At 40.4% G+C, this 23394-nt stretch overlaps 1 protein-coding gene across 3 annotated transcripts in view; it reads left to right on the plus strand.

The window, feature by feature from the left end:
• Positions 1–23394, plus strand: part of PHF14 (PHD finger protein 14) — a 302948-nt gene that overhangs the window by 277533 nt on the left and 2021 nt on the right. The window contains exon 19 of one of the 3 annotated variants that reach the window (XM_075062379.1): positions 6018–6062. The exons of the other annotated variants lie outside the window; for them this stretch is intronic. Coding sequence (XP_074918480.1) covers positions 6018–6050 — 33 coding nt within the window. The 3' untranslated portion in view covers positions 6051–6062. Of the gene's footprint in view, positions 1–6017; positions 6063–23394 lie in introns of those variants that run through there. 3 annotated transcript variants of the gene reach the window in all.

The raw sequence follows: 23394 nt of genomic DNA on the forward strand, positions 1-23394 counted from the left end.
TGATGACACTGAGGCACTTCTTTATTATAAAATTTTGGGAAAAGAAGAGCCGTGTGCTTGTACCGCATCTCCTCAGCAGGACCAGTACATGGTTTAGAAATGAGGCCACTGCTCAGTGCACCCTTAGGCAGAGTGGCGCTGATGCCCTAGGAGAAAAATGAACAAGCACATCGATTATAAACTTTTGGTGAAACCAGGCCGTATCAGATGGGGACTAGACACCTGACATGCCCATCGGCGGTTCAGAAACCAAAAATTTGAAACCAGGTATGGGTTCATTCACCGACACGACGCTAACCACCATTGCAAGGAATTATGAAGCTGAAACTAGTCAGGAGCAAAGTGTTAAAATATGTATGAGCATGCTTCTCCTTGATACAAAATGGAGCACTTCTTTATGCGTTGTTCTCCATGGAAATAGTAGAGGTAATCCTGGATGGGGAACCAAAACGGCTAATCGAGGCGGGGAGATTGGTACCAATGGATGGAGTGTTAGAAAGAAAAAGCCTATTAGAGGACATGAATACCGCAGAGGCACCATCGCGACATTAAACCCATAACAAATCCGTAAGAGGCACCAAGAACCCCACTACACCCAAGGAGACACACAGACACCTCATTCTTCCACGTCACCAATTTCCAAGTAATCACCCGATGCACCGTGATCCAGTCAGCTGAGAGATTGCTTTTAAGTGTATGATACGGGAACATAAAAGGCTAAGTCTCTGCCCAAGGAACCTCCCCAACTCGCGTGCGTCAGTACACCACCACACACCAAAGATCCCAGGACCCAGTATGCCTCTCGCAAATACCCTTGGAGGAAAGGGAAACATTTGAGAGTTGAGGCGGTAAGATGACATGGTGACCGTGTGGAGAGACATGAGGGCACAAGTTGCATCCAATCCTTCGTCGACCCAAACTTCTCACCCAAAGGCCCCGAGCTGCCATTACCCCTTCATGTCACACAGGCAATTAGACTTGCACAGCTGAAGTCTGGGCTCGTACCCTCCAACCAGGTCCACTAACCTAGTCTGGTCAACCATTGATTTGATACCTCTTCCCAGATCGGAATACTACGTGATCTACACAGTACAGGGTTCAAGAGAATGTGGACTTTTGCAGTCTAGACAATATTTCCATTCTCCCATCTACTGGGGTGAGAACTTGGCCAACAGTAAGGGGCCAGAGAGATGGGAATGGTTCACGCAGCAGCCAGGCAAGCTTCCGACTCATTCCTGTCCTGAAAGCTCTCACAAGCCCGGCCGTGTTACCAGACCCAAACAGAACGGTAGTGGACCCGGTCTTGTACATCTGAAAAACAGGCACAGCTTGCCTCCAGCCCAGGCCGGCAAACTGGAACAGCAACCAGCACTCAGCACAGCCTGCCAAGCAATTGCTACCCACATCTTCAACCTTTCAACGCCAGATCGCCAGCGAGCCTGAACTGGCAGAACAGCAGAACAGACCATACCAGAGCTCAGCCGAGCCTGAAATACCACTGGATGCACCAGCCGAGCTGCGAGACGATTCACCAGGCGCACAGAAAAAACCCATCAACCTACATCGTTCCAGGGGGACCAAGCCCAAGTCACAGTCCAAGAAGAAACTTGGTGTCCCCAGCCTCAAGGGAACAGTTCCAGATTTCTGAGCAGGAAGCCAGGATGACAGCCTTCAGAAAGCTTGGCGCACGGGTGGCCGGAGCACTCCACGCTCTCACCGCTTCTAACGATCCCGAGGTGTATAGACCAGGACTTTTCTACAAGAACAAATTCTTCTGGTGGACACCAGGAAATGGCAGCGCTCAAAAACAGTTGGTGTTCCAACTATAGACCGGGAAGCTCTTAGCTTATCCCCCATAATCATCCATGGCCATGTAGGAGTGGACAGAACGAGACGAAGGCTGGGAAGTCCTTCCACTGGTGAGGTCATGGGCAAGGACATCCAAGTATGTCCGTCTTGTGAGGTTGCCAAAGCAGTGGGAAAGCCCAAACCAGGCGTCAAGGTCCCTCTCCAAGACACTTCCATACTTGAGAAGGTCCCATGCGCGGTAGCTGGGATATCTGGGTCCTTTCCCAAAAAAGACGCCCAGAGGAAGCAGGTACATACTGACTTTCGTGGTTTGACTACGCCGTATGGCCGAGCGTCGGCCTCTGCACACCAGGCTAAAGCTATGTCCAGGCCCTAACAGACATGGTTTGCCGAGGCTGGTGCCCCGACAATCCGTACCAATTTCAGTGATCTAATCTGCTGGCTAGGACCATGAAAAACTGTGGAAACTTAACCATAAACCCCCTACAGGCCAAAGTGATGCTATCCAAAGTGGCCGTTCCCACAGTCAAAGAATCAGGTCCAATTCCTTCTTCAGTTTGGCCGGGTACTAAGGTGATCTGTACCAGCACTACAGCCAAATCTGGCTGCCATGACCGAACATGACCAGAAAACCCAACAAATGCGGTTAAGTGGACTGACGAGGCAAAGAAGCTTACCCAGCTTAAGGCGACCACTCACGGTCGACCCTTGCTAAGGGCCGCGACTTTTTGACAAGACCATTCCTTAGAACCACAGATGATTGAGCTGGTGTAGAGCAGTTCTCATGCAGAAAGGACCAGTCCAACTTCTCGTCGTGTTTCGTCAGCAAAAACTGTCGAGAGGGAAGTCACTTTGGTCAATCAGTGAAAAGGAATGCTACGCCATTGTATACCCCTGGAAAGCTACGCCCATACTTTGGGATAGCCGTTCGTACAGACCGACCAGGCTGCGCTAAAGGGCTTCATACGCACCCGCGACCACGGGGAACAACAAACACCCCCTCCTGCACATGGACTCAGCGCTGCGGCCGAAGTTTTCCATGATGGACTCCCTCCCTAAGATTTTTGATTTCGTTCCAGCACCGGATTCAACAGGAATTTCACCGAGGCCGAGGAGAGCGGAGCTTGCTTGTAAACAACGCCGGTAGCCTGGGGATGCACGCTCTCGTCAAGTCCCGAAGTCTTCAACGGTGGGTAAAATTGTCCTTAAAATGTTAGAAAGTCTGTTAGGTACATACTTCAGTATGATCATTAATCCTGATTGTTTATCTGCTTTATTCTAAAGTCTCTAGGAAGAAATCACCGCCAGTGGGTTCCCCCACTGTTCTGCGATTTGCTCATTAGGGGTTCATTGAAACAGACTGTAAGGGTTACATGCTCTCTTCACCTGTAAAGGTTAACCAACAACAGCCTGAACCAGCAGAACCCATATCAAGCGAGACCAAGATTACTTTCAACGCCCTTCACAGCGGGGCTAGCACGGGAAGAAATGTGCACAAGCTGAGGGAAGTTTTGGCCCCGCTGAGTAACGCGTAGTCCACCTTGTCCACAGCGGAACGCCTCCCGTCCTAGCCCCACTCGATACTCGGTGCCTCAGCTCCCCACCAGCAAAACGCGCACCTTCATCTTCCTCCGCCCCTGCTGGGAGCCCGCGCCCCAGAGCCAGCGAGCGACACATCTCGAACCGAAGAAGGGACCCCAGCCCACGCTCGACAATTCACCCTACAGGCCTTCCTGCAAAACGTACTACACACCCATGCGCTGGCACAACTAGTCAGAGCCGCCCCCCGGCCCATCCACTCTTCAAACGAGCGCCCGATCCTTAGCGGTTTTTTTTGCATTGTGTGTTTCCTCTATTTGGCACCCCAGTGTGGGATCGGCTGGAATCCAGTTAAACACTCTCTCTATCTCATGTTTTAGTTGCTCCCGGAAATATTAGGTCGGCCAATTGCTGCCCTATTCAGTAACCTGCCAGCGAGCAAGTTTCTTCCTTGTCTGCCTATAGGACCCTGTATATTTACCGTCTTGAAGTCCCTTACACGACAGTCCCAAATTCCTTTACTTTTTCCTTTCTTTATACTACACAAAAGATTTCTTTTAAGAACACCCCACCTGCACACTTGAATCTTTTCCTGGTTAGTCCCCCACTTGTCTTCTCACCCCCACAGGCTCACTCCCCCCGATGCAGCAGGGAAGCCATGCGGTTGAAACAAGGAGACTGTGGGGCGAGGCGACCGGACCTGAGAGGTGGCGGATGAGAGGCCAACTTTTATGTGCCTGGTGGCCAGGTTAATAAGCGTGTTTCTACGTAGACGTGAAAGTCTCTTGATCGGTTTTCCGGCACTGTGGCTGGGACATCACAGGAGGAGGGAGACCGGAGCGGGGGGGCAAGGGGAACTGATCTTATTTCTCTTGTTTTAAGAATCAGGGGGATTTGGGTTCTTGGAGCCAACCCCACGCCAGGAAGGTGTGGGGGTGGGAGGATCAGCTACCCCAAAACACCCCCAATTTCTTGACCCCGATCGTCGGTAGCAGGCTATCAGATCTAAGCTGGTAATTAAGCTTAGAGGTTTCATGCAAGTACCCAAATTTTGGACGCTAAGGTTCAGATTTGGGAAATATACCTTATGACAACAGGCACAGACCAACAAACACTGCTAGTGAACAGTTCTCTGGTCTCAGACCTATGAAGTGAAAGTGCACCTCAAGTAGGATACAGATAGGGGCCACACATCTTGAAGAATTTCAGTTCCTGTGCAAGGTAAATAACTGCTCTTTCCCACTCTAAGTCAGATTACTTCTGCCCATATGTTGCCTTCTAATTGCTCATGGAGCAATTGTCCAGCTAAAGGAGCTACTAGATGGGAGTCAGGCTTCTTTCAACTAGAAATGACTCCTTTGCATATTTTATAGCTTGCAGTATATTTTATTATATCATATACCATAAAACACCTGTTTTCAAATGTTGTTAATTTTTGGGGGGGGGAGGGAATTGATGCTTCAAAATTTAGAGCTATACAATTTCTTGCAATAACTGCATTCATTTTATCTATCCTTTTGCTGGGCTGAGGTGGAACAGGTAATTCTCTGCACTGAAAGTTAATGCTTTTAAAGCTTTCTGTGCTTTCTGAATATAACAATACTTATATAAAGCTTTTCATCCATGAAGCTCTTTACGAGAGTAGGTAACCATTATTATCCATTCTTAACAGATAGAATTACTGAAGCAGTGAGTTTGGCTTTTCCAAAGCCAAAAAGATAATCAGTAGCAGACCAATATGAGAGCTGAGATCAGAACTCAGAAGTTCCTGATCCAAATTCTGTGCTCAGACCGTACCCCTTTCTGCACACAGTTATTTCAGTTATTTGTTTTAGCCCACTGTGGGCTACTGGCACTTGTTTAGATTATAAACTGTTATTGTGTCACCTCTCCTCAACTCAGCTAACAGTGCCAGCCGCATCTGCCCATTTGTCAGCTTCTCATACTAAAGTTTCCATGCTTTCCACCACCCTGTCCTTTATGTGTGGAATGACCTCCTTGATCTGATCCATAAAGCCATGGTCCTTTCCTCCTTCACATCCCTTCTCTGCAACCAGCTCTGCAGTGAATTGACCAGCTGATAATGGATAGATTGAAGGGCTGTCAGGTATGGTCAGGATTTAGAGTGTATCTATAAAGAGGTATCTAATGTGTATATGTAAAAATGCTTTACTTATTTTGATGATATCCCGTTTCCAACCCATGATATATCACCCGTCTGGGTCCATGAAAAAAAGTTGTTAACAAGATGTGTGTCCATCATTACACTCATCACTTTGCTTTTATGTTATTTCTCCCTTCCGCATCCTCCCTCCCCCCCACGCAGAGTGTCTTTTTTCTGATTAGACTGTAATCTTTTCAGGACAAGCCTATCTTTTACAATGTGTTTACACAATGCCTGATGCAACGGGGGCCTGTCCTCTGGCTCAGGCCTTATGGCAATCGGTACAAATCAATATGGACTCCAGATGCTGCACATCTCCCCCAATGTTTTCATAATAATCCATTCTCAATTGACGCACTGATCGATAATTAAATGTTAGAGGTATATATATGCATTACATGGTCATGAAAAGAGGCAGAACTACTCAATGTAATCTCAACACAGAAATTTGGAAACTATTTAACTGTATTTGGATTGCTTTGGAACCCATTATTTTTTTTAACAGTTTGCTGTGGCTTCATGCAAGACCAGTGGCTAGTGGGAGTTACATGTAATCACGGTACTGTAAACTTACAAAATGGGACATGTAGGTCTTGGAGGGGGCTACAGACCTTCCAAGGCTGAGGTTTCGCCTAGTTTTTCTGTCAGTTGAGAGAATTGGAGAGAGAATAGCCTACAAACTTCACAGTTTTTCCCTTTTTTAGAAATATCATTCCAAATGTTTTATTTTCTTGAAATTATGTGAACTGAAAATAGCTTAGCCCAGCTGTAGTCACAATGATTAATGTGTCACTGTGGATGTGTCAGTTAAGTGTGTGAAGAGAGCACCACAGGGCTATGGAAATTAGCAGTTCATTGTAGGGAGACTAAAATTCAGCTTGAAACAATATGTATTAACATACAGTATTTGCTGCTTTTCATCATAATCAGATTTTTAAATTATCATTTTACTTTTAAGCAACCACTATCATTACGTTTGTTGCTGAATTTAAATATGGAATTAAACAAATGGAAAAGCTACAGTAGCAAGTAAAATGCTTACGCATTTCTTGTTTTATTATACTGACTGAGATATGAATATGTGAGAGAGAAATACAGGTAATATAGGTTTCAACAGAGGCAAGTAACAAAAGTACAGCATATCAATGACAGAGACTGAATATTTGCCACAGCAAAATGTGAATCTTTTTTTCCCACAGGATTATAGATCTTTCCACTCAATTTTCTATTCTGTGAGCTTAAGCAGGAAAGGAGATGGATGCAAATTCACTTCAACTGTCAGTTGAAGAAGGGAACAACCAAAAAAAGAAAGAAAAAGAAATGCCCCCTCATTTTTGGAATCTTCATATCAGGTTGCCTGAGCTTATATGTTTAAAATTAGAAAAGACAAAGACAAAAAAAATAGATGGTCACTAAGTAGATTGAGTAAGTGGGCATCACGCTCAGTTATGATATAGTGTTTATAATAAAAATATATTAGTTTAGCAAGTTTAACATTGTAGGGAAACACTGAGGAAAATGATAGTGTTATTTTTGCCTGACTAAAATAATACTCACTTGTATGAAAGATCTTATAAAACATAGTTCTGTTAAGTACCCACAGGATAAAACCACATCCATGGCCATGAATCTATTCAAGATAAATATTGAGCTCAGTTAGGACCCAATCCTGCAGATGCTCATATGAACAACTTTTCTCAAGTGAGTAGTACCAGAGTTAAATGGGACCACTTTGTGCTGATTTAATTTGAGTTCAGTTGGACCGCTTATGTTTCTAAAGTTATATGTGTGTTTGCATGATGTTGCCCTTAATACATTGTATAGACTAATGGCATTGAGATATTGCAATATGTAAGGCAAAAACATCTTTTGAGTGAATAGATTTTGAAGGAATGGAAATGTTCAAGTTGCATGAAGAGTTTTCCTTGATGTTAAATGACTGCAGCAGCTTAGGAAATAGTAGGTAAATAGTGATTTATAATATGTATTCTGTAATGGGCTGTACTGCCATAAAAAGCAGAACTCTAATTAGTTATTGTCAAATTGTGCCTAGTTTTAGGTATCTTTTTTTTTCATTGTTGCGTTACTGTAATTGAATCACATCTGAGTGTTTTTTCCCCCTAAGTCTTTTAACAAGGTTTTGCGTTTGTGTGCTGATCTCAGACTGCTAGACACCTTTGATCCAGTGTTGTGGAAGAACAGTCTCTAGATTTATCAGAGGTTAGGAGCCCTCTTCATCATAAATGTCTAGACTAGGGCAAGGTCTGCCTTTGGATTTGATATGACATTTTGACAGGTGACATGTCTTTTTCCAGATTGACTAGAAAATGTTGACTGACAGATTTATTTATTTTTTTTGTGAAAGTTAACTGAATATTTTGATGCATATTTTACTCTTACAAATTTCCTCTGAGAAAATTTTACTTATAATAGTGCTTAAATGAATATCGCATCATTTGCAGTAGGCACACAATTATTTGGTATAATATAAAAATGTATTTAATATTTATGAATATTAAAGATACTTTATTTTTTATTCTTTTTGTGGTGCAGGAAGTAATAGTACAATGCTTAAACAATGTATGCATTGAAGATTTGTCAGTTTTTTAAACAAAGCATAGAACTACAGTAAGACTTAGCTACATGTAATTACTATTCTCACAAATATATTCACTCCCCAAACCTACCAAGGAATACAATAGTAACACAAAAATACTAGATATCAAAACCCAGAAGACTAGAAGGGAGATAGAGGTGAATTTATTATATTTGAATACATATTGCTTTCATTCTTAAATTTTCAAGTTGATTAATAGTTAAGCTTTGGTACATTAAATGTAATAGTTGACTCAAACTTCTCTATTTACTACTCATATGGGCCCTGACCCCGCAAACACCAGGGCTATATGCATTATTTTCAGGTAAAGTAATAGAATAAAAAAAATGAAAACCATATTAATATGTGGGGGGAAAGGTGCTAGAACTAGGGGTGCTGTACCACCCCCCTTGAAGGGGTTTCCATCATACACAGGGTTTACAGTTTGGTTCAGTGGCTCTCAGCATCACTTTGAGGAGGGAGGAAACCATAACCCTCACCTCTTAACGCCAACTCCCAAATCCATAGCCTCTCTACTCGGTTTATAGATTCATAGATTCCAGGACCAGAAGGGACTATTGTGATCATCTAGTCTGATTTCCTGTACAACACAGGCCTTAGAACTTCCCCCAAAATAATTCCCAGAATTACATTGATAGTGATGGAGAATCCACCACGACCTTTGGTAAATTGTATCAATGGTTAATTACCCTCACTGTCAAAAATTTACTCCTTATTTCCATCCACAGAGCTGAGTTGTTGTATTCCTGATCCATTCAGTCCAACAAGCTTAATAGGTCCATCTTAGCTGGATGTGGGAAAAGTCTTGGTGATTGATTGCCATAATATTCTTTAAGGAAATTTGTGGATAGCTTTTGAGGAAATCATACAAAAGATTCCCTTGGAGGGGAAGAATGAATAAAGAGTAACGGGGTGGGGATTATAGTATTATAAATTTACTTCAATTCTATAAATAGATTATGGGGACAAAAATTTCAAAGGCTATAATATTTTGTTAAGTTGAACAATGGTAGAAATGTCTCATAAAATTTATGGTAGGATAGTGCCATAGTTTTTTCCCTCACACACAAGAATATTTTTAACAGAAATATCTGGATAATATCAGGTATCACCACTACATGGAAAAAATGTACATAGGAGACTATAAGTTTCAACACAGACATTGGTTGGTGAAGGGTTTGCACTCCTGAGGATCAGGAATTTGGTCCCCTAAGGCAATAGATGGATCCACACAGAACTAAAGGTAGCTGTGAAGTCCTTGTACCTTTCTGTAAGTGCCCCGTTAGCCTTGCCGCTCTCTGACAGCAAGTTCCATTGCCTGACTCCCTTCCCCTCAGAGGCAACCACTGAGGAGAGGCTACAAGAGCTAATGCTGATTGTATCAGAATTATCTCCCAACTGGATGTACGGACCTACTGCTCACCCTAATCCTACCAAAGAACTCACAGAGCCTGGACCCTGTACACCTTCAGTGGAGAATTTTCTGTGATGTCCCGGGGAAGATGGGAGCGTGCTGCAGATTTCAGCTGTATGGCTTCTTTCCATTCATGGAAGCAGAGAAAAGGATGTAGCCGTAATTTAGTGTTAATGTTCTTATTTCATGTATATAAATTACTTCCAGTTTACTATATTCCAGTAGGGCATGTGTTAACATACATGTATAATCTTTATTTAGGCAACATTTGTCTAACCTTCATTTACTTAGGGCTAGTTCAGCAAGCTAAGTAAAGGCTCTTCCATATTGATGTGTGCGCATTGATTGAACCCCTCATTTCTTTTCATTTTAATTAATAAATCTGTGAAAGCAAGAAGGATATCTCACATCAAACAAATCTTATCACTTTACCTACGGCTATATATTTCCTTACAGCTTTGAAATAAAGCCTATCAAAGCACTATAGGAATAAGTAAAATATTAAAGCACAGGAGTCAGCAACCTTTCAGAAGTGGTGTGCTGAATTTTCATTTATTCACTCTAATTTAAGGTTTCACGTGCCAGTAATACATTTTAACGGTTTCAGAAGGTCTCTTTCTATAAGTCTATAATATATAACTAAACTATTGTTGTGTGTAAAGTAGCTTCAATTTAGCTTCAATTTAAAATTAAAGTAAAATGCAGAGCCCCCCCAGACCGGTGGCCAGGACCTGGGCAGTGTGAGTGCCACTGAAAATCAGCTCGCGTGCCGAAGGCGGCACGTGTGCCATAGGTTGCCTACCCCTGTTATAGCACATAACTTTTATTTCATATGAATGTAATGTGATTTTTTGCCTCAGTAGATATTTAAGCTTGTGTTGTATACACTGGATAAGAAGTGGAACTCTAATCTTCTCTGCTCATTAATTGCAGCAGTAACTGTACTAAAGGGCTTATTTTTTTTATTTTGTTACATAATTGAGCATTGCCACATACCTTCTAAAATCAGCTTCTAGACAGACATGCAGCTGATTTTTAACATATAGCAAAATTAAACTACATAGATCAGAGCAGAGTCCTAAATGTGTAAAATAGTCATCCTGTGATTCAAACAAAAAAAAAAAACATTCCTGGGACTTTAAGGACACAGAAACACAAGTGGAATTTCAACTAGAATATGGATTTTCCAGGCTTACCCATGTATTCAAACAAGACCCCTAATGTTACCTTAAAGTTGAAAGTGAGCCTTTAAAAAAAACAAAACAAAACAAAACCAAAAAACTATTTAAGATCTCAGTTCAGAACACATATACGTTCTTAACTGGAATATGTGAATAGTTCCATTGAAATTAGGGTTCTGCCTTTCCCTTGTAAGACCTGATGATCAATAATAATGAACAGGTGCCCATCTAATATTTGTATTAGACCCAGAGACCCCAATGAGAGCAGGATGGTAGCCCCTCATTAACACAGAGGCAGACATGCTCTTTGCCCCAAAGACCATTATAATAAAAGAAAAATTAAATATAAACTATTTGCAATAGTGTATTTGACATATCATATTCACATGTATTTGATGTCATGAAATTTTGAAAGTAGACCCTTAAACTCAAATGGATAAGAGGAGGTTTCTTCCTAAATATAAGGTATTTGTAGTTTTAAGTCTACACATGAAAGTACAAATTCTGACTCCCTGGAAGCTCTCAGATGCTGCAAAAGTACATCCACATTCTGATTGCCAATGTTCTGTCCTCCGCCCCCACATTAAAACCATGAATAATTTCTGTGGGACATGGAAGATTTTCATTGCTAGATTAGGGATGTACATGCATAAAGATGTGGGCTAGTCCATGCCTTAGAATACTTCTTTGGGACCTGACCCATTGCGCATTGAAATTAGTGAAATAACTCTCATTGACTTCAGTGGGCACATATGACCCTTACAGCTCATGTTGCAGATGGAGTACAAGGTGGCTTCCCCATGAGTTATGATGAGGAAACTAGAGCAGAGTGAAAAAACATCTAGGGTTTTTTTGCACTGAGTAGCCAAAATGTGGCCTATCCTCTCACAACTGATTTGTAAGTGTAACTTTTAGCTGAAGGAGTATTAATGCTGCCAGTAATAAGAAGACATAAAATACTCAGATCAGTACAATATATAATAAATCTCTAATTCCGCTGGCATTTCTGATAACATCATAAACCTCAAGAGCAAAGCTAGATTGGTTTGTTCATGTCATAATGAGAGAATGACAGCCATTATTTATGTGGGCAGGAGTTCCATGTAATACGTTTTAAAAAAAAGAAAGATCTGTTCCTTCAGTCTGTCTTGTCTTTGTCCTCTTATCCTTCTCTGTAGTATAGACTTTGAATGTTCCTATATCTTTTCCACTCCCTCTAACCCTGCATTCTTCATTAACAGGTTGATTTTAAAATATATACATTCCAAGAGAAACAGAGACTTTTATTGTGTAGTTTTCTGCCATCGCCATGTTGCTGTATTCACTACATAGAAAGATCCCGTATTTTAAAGTAAGAGAGGAGGGGGAAAATGAGAGAAAATCTCTCTTCACTAGTTCATGTATTGTTAGCTGCCACATTTACTGCATACATTTCAGCTAGGTTTGCTAAGAGTTCCCAAATTACTTTAAATTCATAATCCAGTTTTAGATTTTTTTTCTAATTAAATATGCATTTTCTCCTGTCACAAGGAAAACTTTGGTTCTGCTTTTTACAGTAATTTAATTAAGCATTTCCTGTATGTTCATTTCAGTATTTATCATGGCCCACTGAAGTTGGAATTCAGTGTATAACGGTAGATTAATTGCCCTTTGTATTAAATGAAATAAGAATCCCAGATATGCAGAGTCATGAAATTTAATTGTGTTCCTCGATTGCTAATTCAGTGCATTGGAAAACTGAATTAAGAAATACAGAAGAAAAGGGCCAAAGGTTGTTAAATGTAGCGCATAACAACGGATTTTGAACTTTACTTAATGAACCGAGTGTTTATTACTATGAAATAAATGCACCATTTAAAGAATTATGGTGGAATTGTAAAACATTAAAACTCTAATTAATTTTGATCAGAAGCATGCAGTGCATTCATTTTACCTAAAACATTTTCATTATGGTCAATATTTTTTCAGTTATTGAGATAAATGTATTATGCAGTAGTATTATGTTAAGTTTCTCTTGCAGTTTAAAACATTCACTTCAGCGGTATTTAAGGTGATATCTTTTGTGTGTCTTAGGTCTATAAAATTCTTTCCCATAGTTTGGGGAAGTGTTTTATATTATGTATCTGCATATGCTTTGATATTTAATGTCATTAAGTATTTTGAGGAGAATTAAAATAGTGTTGAGACTTATTGCTGAAAGACTGTATATTGAGGCTTATTTAGGAAAGTAGTTAAAAAAGCATGAACATTTGAAAATAACTTCCTAAGGATTTTATTTAAATGGGACTTCTTAAAAAATGGAATTGATTAAAATAAAATATTAACACTTCAGTGTGGATATAGCAGATTTCTGTCCTTGTACACCTACTATAAGTACACTAGATATCTGCACTTGCTCTTAGCATCAAGAGTATAGGCAAAAAAAGCAAATGTACAATGTAGATTAAGAGAATTTAATTAATTAAGAGAATGTAATTGGAATAAAGATTGAAAGTATTGTACTTTTTAGAAATAGTTTTAACACATGCATTGTTAGTCTATGGATGGTTATTCTTTATTTAGCAATGTAATATTCAGGTAATATAGAAATTGAAGCTCCTTTGACCATGCTTTTCTACTTCATAAAAAAATCTACTGACAATATCACATTAATATAAAAATATTATTTCTTTATGTGTATAGCTGCATATGTGAGTGTGAAACTGAATGGTTAGAAGATGGCTTTTTGCAAATATCATACTCGTACCAAATTCTTGCTTGGAAGTTAAAACAAGTACACACTCCAAGACTAAAGAGAAAATTAATGGAACCTACCTTTGTACACAGACAGGGCAATGCTTCTTAAGTCATTTTGCATTCATTTAATAGTTGTCTTATAGATCCATAACAATATATAAGCATTTGTTCATAAGGTTTAAAGTATGTAAATCTAATGCTTTCAAAAGTTAAGACAGACTCAGATGGCTAAAGAACAAACATTTTCTTAGTATTTTCTACAAATTAAAATTAGCTAAACTTGTAAGACAACTGTTTGGTTCCAAGCACCACCTGCCCATCTGAAAATACCAACTGCAGTGGCAGTCAGCCAAAGGGGCCACTGAATGGAATGGCTGCCTCATAAGAAGAGGGAGAAACAGATGGAGGGTTTGAAAGCTGGCGTAAAATCCTAGTGCTATAGTGAGAATTAAGTGAAATTTGCAGTAAGGAATTTTGCAATGGCACATTTATCCCTTTAATCAAAATTAGAAGCAAGTCGATGGAAAATACGAAACACTGACAAACTATCTGAAATACTTAAATTTCGTGTACCACTATAAGTTAAAGGGGTTTGTTTTGACATAAACATGCAGCTGCTTGTAAATCTTAAATAAGCTCTTTGTTAGCAAAATAATTCTTTTGGTCTTCTATTGCCACCTAGAGTACGATGCTATTTACTACATAATTTCGGTACTCCTTTTGAAACAATATTCATCATCACTTCAGCTTTGCTCTTTTTACTGAACAAAATGAGGGCAGAGAACTGCAACCAGTTAATTGATGTCATGTTTGCTTACATTAAAATGGTTAGCTTATTCATAGCTTCCATTATATCAGATCTGCAAAGATTTTGTTGTAGGAAATTGGTGGGGTTTGACAGTAAGAATTAATGGAGATATACTTTAAAAGGTAAGACTGTCAGCTTTCCAGTGATCCCAGTGGGTGCATTTTCTTGATGGCTGCTTCAGAATACTTCATGAAGCAAATGTCAAACTTGTCGAGGCTGTCACTATGAAAATGATCCATGTAGCAAGGGTCTCCTTTCCTTGGGAAACAAACAGCTGCCTTATCACTGTATAGCTGCAGTGACAAACCTGCCATCCATCATAAGAAATTTATATTTGTGTCTAATATCCACTGGTAAAGAACTATTCTAGTAATATGCCATATTCCTGTACTACCCTTCTTTATAAGATTTGTCAGTTATACTTTTTGAGGAGATAACAGGTTTTGGAAGAAAAATAGCTTGTGCACTTCAGCACATGATGGTCTCTGTCTTTTCTGGCTTACTAGTTAGATTAATTTATCTCTGATCTGTAGCCACTTTCCTCCAAATTTGGCCATTTATGCTGAAAACAGATAGGAATTTAACACCAAAAGAAAAACCACAGCAGCTTCTGAAATCCCTGCCTGATGAGGTATGTGGGAAGAACCTTGAAAATATTTACAGATAGATTTTACCTTCATCTCAGTGATGTTTTGATTACCAGAATCTGTGTGATGTAATTGATAAAATGTCTGCCTTCTACCTCAGACTTTAATGATACAAATATTATAGCTCAGATCTTAGTAAAGGAATGTTCTCAAATAGTCATTTTGCTCTGAAAAGAATTGCTCCTAAACCTTAAGTGCTCCAGTAAAAACAAAGAAAATGGGAAAGTTAAGGGGAAAGGGAAACAAAGATTTTAAGTACCATTCAATGTGACTTATGCATTCAGTATATGTAGATACTTCTATAGGGGTAGTGTTAATGAGTAGCCATACTTATTTAAAGGAACTGTTGGGTCAAAATTATAGAAGTAGGTAGTGTTATGTGCAAGCTGAAAAAGAGTTGCATGCTTCAGCGCCGACTGAATTAGTGGACCATCATGTCTTGCGATGGGCACTTATCAATGCCTTGTAGTGAATTTCAGAGGTCACTCAGTTGTTGTTTTGACAAACTTAAAACTCAAGGTCATTCCCTATTGTAGGCCTTAGTGCCTTCCAACACTCAGTGCAGCAGTGTCTTGCAACAGGGATGGCAAAGATAAGTTCCCAAGGACCTCATCTGCATCAGGTCCCTTCACTGATTGTCTTCAGTGAACACCAATGTGTAAAGCTGCTTTGGTTCTGCTGAGATGGCCTGTTCCACCCCTACCCCAGAGGTGAGTCACCCCGCACTGCCTGTATTAGCATGTTAATCAGGAAGGGCATATTTTGATCGAGCTTCACAATGCTCTGATGGTGCATTTATGACCTCCATAAGATCCAGGTCAGATTAACTGTTAGGATGAACAGCTCCCTCCAAGATGTAACATCATTTATTCTTTTGGAGAATATACCAGGATTATTTTCCTTGCTCTTGAATAGAGTAAGTAATCTTTTTCTGTTAGGTTTCTAGCCACTAACTAGTCAATTTTCAGTACTTTTTGGTTGTTAAAGTTGAAAGTACTCTATAGTTTTGATATCTTTGGTGTCTAATTGTAGTGGCCACCCTAACACCCTTACCAGTGCTGAATAGTACCTTAACTCACAAATCATGGTAGTTCTTCCACAGTCAAGTACAAGAATATGCCTTTCCACAATTACGCGTTTAGACATTCTTTGTTGTACTACTGTATTGTAGGTCAGGTCCTACTTTTCCACTTGTTAGGATGTCCATAATATTATACTAGTAGCTACCTGTTTGGCTTTTAATCCAGCTTAAATTTTATGCATCACAAAATTGGTATCTTTATCCTATTAGATGTTTCTGTGTAGTAGAGGGTATTTAGATGTCTGCGTCTCCTTTTTGATACATAACAAAACACATTCCTCACTATTATTTGTCATGAAACTATAGGCTCAGAGTTCTTTCATATTTTTTCTTACATATGACATATATAGAAGGCAAATTATAGATATGTGTTAGAGCACAAATCTAGATTATTGTGTCTCATAGCACACTGAATAGACAGATGTAGTATGGCATGTTCTATATATAGAATTGTCTCTAATTTCCTGTGGAGTTAGTAACTGTCTGATTCATTTTTTTCTTTGAGACTTCAGATAGCCGCTAATGGGAATTTAAAGAAAGTGACGTGTTTTTGAGTAAAAGGATGAAAAAGGAACACTCAGAACTCTATGTGGTGGTCTTTCTTATATACGAACTACAGCTTTTTTTACTCTCACTCTTTCCTGTAAAGGGGATCAAGGCCAGATGACATGCATTTTATAAGAGTTCATTTTGCTTTTATTTTTATACATGCTCACATGTGTTTGGGAAATAAGTCATCCTTCAAGCTTTGTATTTTCTAGGAAGTGGATCTCTCATAATTAGCAGCTTTGTAGAAGTGAAAATAACATACTGGTACCTATAATTCTCTGAGGATAGTGGTTGTAATACAGTTTTCTCACCACCTCTCACCCCATTTTCCCTGTCACTTTTCTTTGATCTAAAGTATAGTTGTAGGTGTGACATGCTGCCTATGCCCCCAGTTTGCATGGCCATACCTCCTTCTCTCTCTCCCTTTCTCAACTTTTAAAATGCAGATTTTAGGCCCTTTTTAAAAATTTTTTGGACCCAATTTACCAGTCTGAGCCGTCAGATCCCAGTGACTGTACGTAGACAGAGGAGTTTGATCTGTTATCACAACCATAAAAGAACAGCAGTTACAGACAGGTAATCTTAATTTATTCCAATGTGAAAGTAATAATAGGGCTGTTAAATGTAAATAAGTTTCATATATTTTGTGGCTGTTATCTTAAATTACCATTAAACTCATAATACTTGTGCTCTGCATTGGCTCCCAAGTTCATTTATTACTGGATGTTGGTTACCATATGAACCACACTATAAAGCCTGGAATGACCTGGGAGACCTGGCCATCTGCGATGTCATAGATTCATAGACTCTAGGACTGGAAAGGACCTCGAGAGGTCATCGAGTCCAGTCCCCTGCCCTCATGGCAGGACCAAATACTGTCTAGACCATCCCTGATAGACATTTATCTAACCTACTCTTAAATATCTCCAGAGATGGAGATTCCACAACCTCCCTAGGCAATTTATTCCAGTGTTTAACTACCCTGACAGTTAGGAACTTTTTCCTAATGTCCAGCCTAAATCTCCCTTGCTGCAGTTTAAGTCCATTGCTTCTTGTTCTATCATTAAAGGCTAAGGTGAACAAGTTTTCGCCCTCCTCCTGATGACACCCTTTTAGATACCTGAAAACTGCTATCATGTCCCCTCTCAGTCATTGTAGCAATTGCAGTGAGACAGATAGAAGTCACTGTCTTTTCCTGAAGTGGAATTCCTAGGTGTGGGTGGGATTGCAATCTTGGAACAGAGTATTAGCTCTAGAACTAGTTCTCTCATACAATTGACCAGAGCCTGTGTTAAAGGATATTTTAAAGGATATTTTTCAGAGACTTTGCAAGACATTTGTTTGCACTGGCTTTTTCAAAATTTGGACCTGTTGTTATCAGTAGGTGAAAATGGTAGAAACTAGGGTGAATTTGATCTTTACCATCTATTCGTAACAATTATGTCAATCTTTTTACATATGAACCCAAATATGAGAATATTCCATCTCAAGTTTTTCTAAAGCCTATACAGCTTAAAAATCTATTTGAATATACTAGGCTATAAGCAGGATGGTTAAAATAAGCAAAAGGAAAATAGTGGAAATTTGAATCACTAATGCTAGTTGTGAGGATGAATTTTGTGATGGCAGAGCATCTGTCCACTGGAAACTAGAATGTGACCATTTACCAGAAGCCACTAAATAGCCACCAATGGTATTAATGTTGTCTGCCAACCCAGACTGGTTTTGAATGGTTAACTTAAAAATAGAAGACTTTTTATTGGGTAATTATTGCTCCCACCTAAGAATTGCCCTGCAAAAATGCCTGTTCACTGTCTCTTATGAGAAAACCTAGAGTTGCTGGTGTAGAACAGTTGGTGTGTTCCAATTGTGAGTGAATGAACCCTCTATATGTGCACTCCATATAGTGTGGGTTCCTTAATGATGAGAAGCTGTATAACTGTAGGTGGTAATTAGTAAAGCAAATATATTAAATATGTTTAATCTTCAGTCTATTCAGCATCATTCCTTCATAATTAGGCTAAATAGTCCACTTAGCTGAAAATTCAAACATTATGAGTGACTTTAGAAACCACAACCAGTTAAATATTCTGTATATAATAAGAAATCTTCTTGAAGTATAGGAAATCGTGTTTTCAAAAATTGCATGGAAACTATAATTTTACTGTAATAGCCAGTTAACAAACTCAAGGGATAGTGGGACCTGCCAGGTCAGGAGATTGTTAATATATTTGGAATGCTGGTCCAGATCCATCCCAAGTAACGTGGCAATCACATTTAACTTCCAAATTAATAGGAATGCACATCACAAAAATTGCTATTGCAGTTGACATTAATTAGCACCCATGTCAGTCTCAGCAGAGAGGTCATGGACTGAATGAATATAGAATTAACTACCATCTAGAGGTGGTCTCTCTGCGTTAAAGTTAAAGCACTTGGTAGAGCAGTAAAGGGGAGCTGGCACAAAGCCGCTTAATTTGTTCCAGTGATGCTAAAAACTCACTAAAAATTCATATAATTGTTATTGTACTTGCACAAAGTGAAATTTTCACAACTTCTTGTTTGCCCTAGGAGAGAATAAAAGTCCCTCAATACTTATCCCTCCCTTGAGTCTCAAAGAGAATGGGAAGTGAGGTTACCCCCTCTTCTTTGCCTGTATTTCCTGTTTGTAAGCCTCTGTCTGCATCTTCGTTAGATATGCAGGAGCTCAGAAGTAGGATTGCAGGAGGAGTGTGTTGCGAAGAGTTGGGAGAGGGTATGTCAGGGCAGGAGTAAGTGTTGGGGAGATTGAGAATTGGGTGCTGACAGCCAAGAAAGGATAAAGAATACGGGAGACATTGATTGGGGGTGAAAGTCACATGAACTAGAAAAATAATGAACTCTTGGACAACTCTTTAAAAACTTACAAATGTGTGAGGCTGACTTGCAGCTCCCCTACAGATGAGTCATCCAGAAATGAAACGTCTTGCTTGTCTGCCTAGAAGAACTCAGAGAGCTACTACTTAACTTAGTTTTTGAATTCCCCAAGATTTATTGTCTTCACCTCTCATGCAGACAACACATTTTACACGTTAGCTCAAGACTCATAGTCATCATATGGCCATGGGCTTCTCCAAGGTTGTTTCTGGTCCCAGGCTACCCTTTATCTTCAGCATGAGATTAAACCTTGGAAGTGTCTTGGGCACACCATTCCCTGCTTAAAACAGAAGTAAAGGGGATACTTTTTTCATAATTGCATCAAATCAAACAAACTATAGTAATTCATCTCCAGAAGCTACTGATTCCAGAAGCTGTAGCGGCAAAAACAACGAGCAGTCTGGTGGCACCTTAAAGACTAACAGATTTATTTGGGCATAAGCTTTCATGGGTAAAAAACCCACATCTTCAGATGCATGGATCTGATCACTCCATGCATTTGAGGAAGTGGGGTTTTTACCTACGAAAGCTTATGCCCAAATAAATCTGTTAGTCTTTAAGGTGCCACCGGATTCCTCGTTGTTTTTGTGGATACAGACTAACATAGCTATCCCTGTGTTACTTTGTACTGGCAAAGTAGCCCACCCACAAGACAAAATAATTAATAACAAAGTGGAGCATTACCAGGTAATTGAAACTGTTGTCAAGATAGCCCTAAAACAGTTATTTCTCCAGTTAACTAAATCAAATGAACCAGGAAGGTGCACACATCCTATCCACCAACAATCTTCTTCACCTGGAGTCTCACAAGGCTCAGCTAATGGCAGCTCATGAGTTTTTTAACAAGTGAGGCACAAATCACAAAATAGTTATTTACACACACACACACACCCACCAGATATAATGTAATAGCTATTAAAAGCTTACCTTATTTATTGTGAAGAAACAGCAGGCAGGCCTGGGAGCCACCACTGCTGTCTGAACTGATATGGGGCTTGGTGGCAGTTTCTCATGCACACACATGGGGCCTGGCTTGTGGGGTAGAACCAGCGCTAGGCATTAACAGGCTAAGCAATTGCTAAGGCCCTGAGCAGCTCAAGGGCTCCCCCTATTAATTATTAGTATGTGTGATTTCAGGAAGCCAAAAATATTCCTATTTATGGCCCATAATGGTCAAGCACCGGCAGAGCAATGGGGGAGGAGGTGTAGGGCTCAGACCCCATCCATAGAGTAGCCACCTTTCTAATTGCTGGTCACTCCTGAGACCCTGCACCTGCTCGACCTCTTCCATTGAGGCCCCATCCCCTTCTCCGCCTCTTCCCCCAAGGCCAGCCCCCATCGCTTACTCTTCTCTTGCCCATCCCCCGTCACTCCCTAAAAGAGACTGCTTGCAGGTAGGAGGTGAGCAGGGGCTGGCTCGGGTTAATGACCCAGTGCCTCCCTCCATTCTGTGGTAACTGGACTCTTGGTTTGAGACCCAGGTTCCTGAAAACTGGACTCCTGGCATCCCTGAATGGCACCCAGACACAGAAGCCAAAAACTGGGTTGTCACGGTTTTTTCCCCCACTTTAAACTTTAGAGTATAAATGTGGGGGACCTGCATGGACCCTTCTAAGCTTAATTTCTAGCTTAGATCTGGTAACGCTGCGACCAGCCAGAAGTCTGTGTCTGGCACACTTCTGTTCCCCCAAAAGCTTCCCTGGGGAACCCAAGACCCAAACCTCTTGGGTCTTAAAATAAGGAGAAATTAATCATCCCCTCCTTTTCCTCCCAGACTTTCCCCTCCCTGGGTTGCATTGGGAAGCTTCACACGGATCCAAACTCCTTGGATCTTAAACAAACGAGGAATTAACCCTCCCCCCTTTCTTTTCCCCCCCACCAATCCCTGGTGAGTTTAGACTCAATCCCTTGGATTCTAAAACAAGGAAAAATCAATCAGGTTCTTAAAAAGAAAGCTTTTAATTAAAGAAAGAAAAGGTAAAATTTATGCATGTAAAATCAGCGTGGAAAATGCTTTACAGGGTACTCAGATTCATATAGACTAGAGGGACTCCCCCACCCCTCCAGCCTGAGATTCAAAGTTACAGCAAACAAAGGTAAAAATCCTTCCAGCAAAAGGAAAAGCATTCACAAGTTAAAAGAAAACAAACATAAGACTAATCTGCCTTGCCTGGCTATACTGATTCAGAAAGATCTGGAGAGCCTGGTTGTACGTCTGGTCCCTCTTTGTCCCAAGAGCGAACAACGAACAAAACAAACAACACAAATAAAGACTTCCCTCCACCAAGATTTGAAAGTATCTTGTCCCCCCATTGGTCCTCTGTTCAGGTGTCAGCCAGGTTCACTGAGCTTCTTAACCCTTTACAGGTAAATAGAGACAATTAAGCCGCTAAACAATCTTGGTTATGACATGGTAAAACCCATGGTATGCAACCCCACCATCCCTCCCCCCACCCCACCTTGGCAAAAAACCCTACAGTCTGGGCTCTGTTGCTAATTCTGCCATGGCCTCTCGAGTGGTAACTTACCACATCAATGTCCTTATTTAAGCAATGACTCTCGGTATCTAGAAGGTAATAGTCTCAGGCCGCAATTCTTGGAGCAACACTAGTTAGCTACACCAAAAAGAGCTGGTCCTTCCATATGCACTTTCTCCAAAATATCTAAGGTATTAGTCGTTTCAGCGCTGGAGAGAATGATAGCGCTGTTGACATTTTAAGAATACAAATTTGATCCTTAAATCTGATATTACAATTATACATAAAAAAATATGCAAAATGTCATTTGGTAGCTTTGGGATCTCTTGGTTAGGCTTGCCTCATTTTCCTGGGCTGACGTCAACGGTATGCATTCCTCATTCTGAACCTTAGCGTCCAAAACGATGGGGTGACCTGGCATGAACCCCTCTAAGCTATAACTTACTACTTAGAAATGATAAGACTGGCCACCACAACAAAAATACAGTGTTTTGGACACTTTCGGCCCCCAACCCTTCCCTGGGGACCCCAGACCCAAACCCTTGATACCTCCTATCAAAGAACACTATAACCATTCCCATCCCTTTCTTCCTCTCAGATCGCTCCCCTCTCCTGGTACACTGCGGAGATCAATGTGAATCAAACTCCTGAATTCTTAAAACAAGAGGAAATGTCACCTTCCCCCCCTTCTCTCCCCTCCAGACTTCCCCTGAGAGAGGACAGTGATCCTAACCCAAGAGAAAATCAGGCTTTTCCTCCCCCCCTTCTCTTCCTTTTCACATACCCTGGTGGAAGCCAGACCCCGTCCCCTGGGTCTCAAACAAGAATAAAAAACAATTAAGGTTATTAAAAAGAAAAGCTTTTAATAAAAGAAAGAAAAAAAGTAAAAAGTGTCTCTGTAAAATCAAGATGGAAAATGTTACAGGGTCTTTCAGGTTATAGATACTAGAGAGAATGCTCCCCCCAGCACAAATATAAGCTGCAGCAAACAGAGATACAATCCTTCCAGCAAAATACACATTTGCAAATAAAGAAAACAGTCAAAAGACTAAACCGCCTTTCTAACTGGTACTTACTAAATTGAACAGAAGAGGCTGTTTCAGAAAATTGGAGAGTCTGTATACAGGTCTGGTCCCTCTCAGAACCCAGAGAGAACAAAGAAAAACCCAAAAAGCACAAACAAAGGCTTCCCTCCACCGAGATTTGAAAGTATCTTGTCTCCTGATTGGTCCTCTGGTCAGGTGTTCCAGGTTTACTGAGCTAGTTAACCCTTTACAGATAAAAGAGACAGTAACCCTTAACCATCTGTTTATGACACTGACGAGATGCCTCTGAGCTCAGTACACATCCCTTCTCAGCAGTATCTATATGAGACTTCTAAGAATGTAAGAACAGCCATACTGGGTCAGACCAAAGGTCTGTTTAGCCCAGTATCCTGTCTTCCAACAGTGGCCAA

This window comes from Chelonoidis abingdonii, chromosome 2 (genome assembly GCF_003597395.2).
Source record: "Chelonoidis abingdonii isolate Lonesome George chromosome 2, CheloAbing_2.0, whole genome shotgun sequence".
Lineage (NCBI taxonomy): Eukaryota > Metazoa > Chordata > Testudines > Testudinidae > Chelonoidis > Chelonoidis abingdonii.